Raw genomic sequence first — 3,217 nt, forward strand, 5'->3', positions numbered from 1 at the left:
GTAAGGTTTTGCAAAGTGGCACTTTTTTTCCCTTTAACATATTATTAACTTTTGTTTATTTTCTTCGTCGCACAGGTACAACATGATTTTTGTTCCTTTCACTGGCGTTGATAATCACAAACAATGTGTGACATTCGGTGCTGGCTTGCTAATTCAATGAAACCACTGAGTCTTACAAGTGGTTACTTGAATCATTTCTGAAGGCACACAAGAAGCAACCAAAGTTAGTTCTGACGGACCAGGACCCTTCAATGAAAGTTGCCATTTCAGAGGTTTTCACAGACTCTCGACACCGCCTTTGCATGTGGCATATTATAAAGAAACTTCCCACCAAGGTTTTATTAATTTATGAATCTCTTTTGAGAAGTTTTTTTTTTTGTTACATTTTCTTAACAGTTTTGTGTTTTGATATGTATAGATTGTTGGAGACCTGTTACAAAACTCTGAGCTAAGAGCATTGATGCATCGTTTAGTGTGGAGTATTCACATGAAGCCATCTACATTTGAGACGCGTTGGCAACTTTTGATGGAGGAATATGGGTTACAAGATCACGACTGGTTGAATGACATGTACTCAATTAGGGACCAATGGGTACCTGCCTACTTCCGTGATATCCCAATGTGTTGTCTGATAAAGACTACATCAAGATGTGAAAGCTCTAACTCAAGCTTCAAGGTCAAATCTTCTAGCACTAACACACTAGTTCAGATCATGCTATGTTACGAAACTAGGATAGACAATCAGCGTTACAGGCAACGTGTTGCAGAGTTTAAAACTTCATCTAGTGTATTCATGGACACTACTGACTTAGCTATTGAGAAGCATGCTTTTGAGTTGTATACACATGCAATTTTCACAGAAGTAAGAAAAGAGATATACAAGGGGAAGCTGTTTTGTTACATTATAAACACGGAGGATTGTGATGATGTTTGTGTTTACTATGTGAATCAGTTGGACAAACAAAACAATGCAACCAACACATTCACGGTAACTTGCTGTATCCTTATAGTGGCATCTTTTGTTTAAGCTTTCATTATGCTTTTTTCACAGAAGCTTAATAATGTGTTTTGGTGTTTTTGTAGGTTAAACTTGGGTTGAGAAATCAGGCGGTATCGTGTTCATGCAACAACTTCAATTGTATTGGATATCTATGTAGGCACATTTTTTGTGTTTACCGGGTAAACAATATTGAAAAAATCCCGGCCCAGTTTGTTGTTAAACGTTGGACTAGGGACATGCTTCCTAAAAGTTTATTTTCTATTGAGAGTCGATATGGCGTTGACACCCATCCACAAGCTGCTGCGAGAAGTCAGATTCTTGAGATTGTAACCGAATGTGTAGACGCATTAAGAAGTGATGTTGGAGGACTTTCTTCTTTCGCTGAGCAGATAAAGGAACTGAAATGCAAGTTAATAAATGGAGGACCAGTTGATGATGAAGCCAACAATGATAACTATGCTGTTGTTGAAGAATTGCTTGGTGTTTCTTTAGATGGGGACGGAACTCTCAACAATCTAGACGGGATCAGGAACAAAGGATGCGGTAAATGTCGACGATTGTCTAGAGCATCTCAGGATGGAACGAGCAACTCTGCTGTCAAACCTCCCAAAACACCCAGGCTTTGCCAAACCTGTATGAAGTACGTGACTAGGCATGATTCAAGAAATTGCAAGAAAAAAAAGAACAAGAATAAATCGGGTAACGAGGATGAGGACTCAAGCTCTGCGAGCTAGGAGTCCACTTGATTTGGTATTTATGTTGATGTGTGTGCTGTGCGTGTTTTGAAAACTTTTATGACGCCAACTTTTTGGACTCCATTTTAGTGGAGCGCAACTAAACTTTGATCATCCCTTTTGTATTTTTTGGGCTGCATTTTGTACATGCACATGTTTGCATGTGTAGATTATCTGAAAATCGATGCACATGCATATGTTTGCATGTTAGGATGTATGTGGGTTTGGTATGTAGTATGGTTTTCAGTTTAATGACTATGGTTTAATTGATCAGTTGCATTATGAAATGATATCCACAATGTTTGTGTGAGAAGTAAACGTTGTTTGTTGAGGTTTTTGCATTGTTTGTTGAGATTAAGAAATAGGTGGTACTTAGTTGGATTATCCTTGTTAGTATGCTAATGACATTTTCGTTAGTATGTACTTGTTGATGTTTGGTTGAAGCTGAGAATTTTCTATGCTATGGATTTTTTGGTTTTGTTTTTACCATGTTACATTTTTTTCCCTGAGATTTTTGTAGATTTTTGCTATGTTGTATCTGAGATTTTTCTATCTTATGGATTTTTTGGTTTTGTTTATACCATGTTACATATTTTGGACGTTACATCCATCCTACGTATATAATTAGTTAGAAAATGACCCATTTCGTTACAAAAACCAATAACAAAAAAAAAATCTAAGCACACATAGTAGTTTGTAGTTTTTTTTTTGTATGTTTTTTTTTACAAAACACAAGCCGGTTTTTTCTTAAAGAGATAACATATTTGGATGAAGTAACAACTTTTTGCATGGTCAAGTTGTAGATACATTTTTATAGAATACATACAACAAGATGTATCTTTTTGTTACTTTCTCCTTTTAATCTGGTGATGCATTTAATTTGTCATTTACTTTCATATCTAATCACCACCATCCACCCCCAAAGTTTATTTTTTTCATTATAAATAGTTTCAGCATACATAATGTGTATATCCCCAAAGCATTGTTAACTACTCATCACACACAAAGCATAACAATGCACAAGAGGCCATGCTCGGTTTCCAAAGTTCCGGATGTTGAGTCGATCGATCTCATGCCTGGAAAAAATGAGTTCATTAATGTCGGGAAGAGACTTCGAAAGTATGCACCGACTCCAGTGAGCGTTGGCGATATTCCTGAAACAACCCCTCTACCCCCTATGCCCATACATACGCATAGGAAGATTTTTACTAGTGATGGGCACCCCCGCTGGAAGAGAAGTAGCTTTTGTTCGACCCCAAAGGTGGAACCCGATGTGAAGCCTATGGCGCGAGCAATACCGAAAAACGAGCCTAGTGTTAACCCTACAGTCAAGATGGAGCCAAGTGTAGTGCCCAAGGGTGAACCCTTTGGGTTTGATATATACACTACGGGTAATGTGATGCCTAACGATGAGCCTACAATATACCCAACAAAGAGACATGTTGATGATCCTAAAACCAGCGATTGGGTTGATGATGTCTCG

General features: G+C 37.8%; 1 protein-coding gene across 1 annotated transcript; it reads left to right on the plus strand.

Moving 5' to 3' along the window:
• The first annotated feature begins 251 nt into the window (after positions 1 to 251).
• Positions 252 to 1,734, plus strand: LOC110901771 (protein FAR1-RELATED SEQUENCE 5-like). Its single transcript, XM_022148554.1, has 3 exons — positions 252 to 335; positions 419 to 988; positions 1,084 to 1,734. Exons 1-3 carry the CDS (start codon positions 252 to 254, stop codon positions 1,732 to 1,734), a joined length of 1,305 nt encoding a protein of 434 aa, XP_022004246.1.
• Positions 1,735 to 3,217: the final 1,483 nt, after the last annotated feature.

The sequence above is a fragment of the Helianthus annuus genome, chromosome 13 (assembly GCF_002127325.2).
Source record: "Helianthus annuus cultivar XRQ/B chromosome 13, HanXRQr2.0-SUNRISE, whole genome shotgun sequence".
NCBI classification, from domain to species: Eukaryota; Viridiplantae; Streptophyta; class Magnoliopsida; order Asterales; family Asteraceae; genus Helianthus; species Helianthus annuus.

What these genes read in the sequence shown, in the direction of transcription:
- LOC110901771 (XM_022148554.1), top strand. Translation starts at nt 252, where the DNA reads ATGAAAGTTGCCATTTCAGAGGTTTTCACAGACTCTCGACACCGCCTT. An exon ending in TAAAGAAACTTCCCACCAAG is followed by an intron (nt 336 to 418) that starts GTTTTATTAATT and finishes TGATATGTATAG; the next exon opens with ATTGTTGGAGACCTGTTACA. An exon ending in ATGCAACCAACACATTCACG is followed by an intron (nt 989 to 1,083) that starts GTAACTTGCTGT and finishes GTGTTTTTGTAG; the next exon opens with GTTAAACTTGGGTTGAGAAA.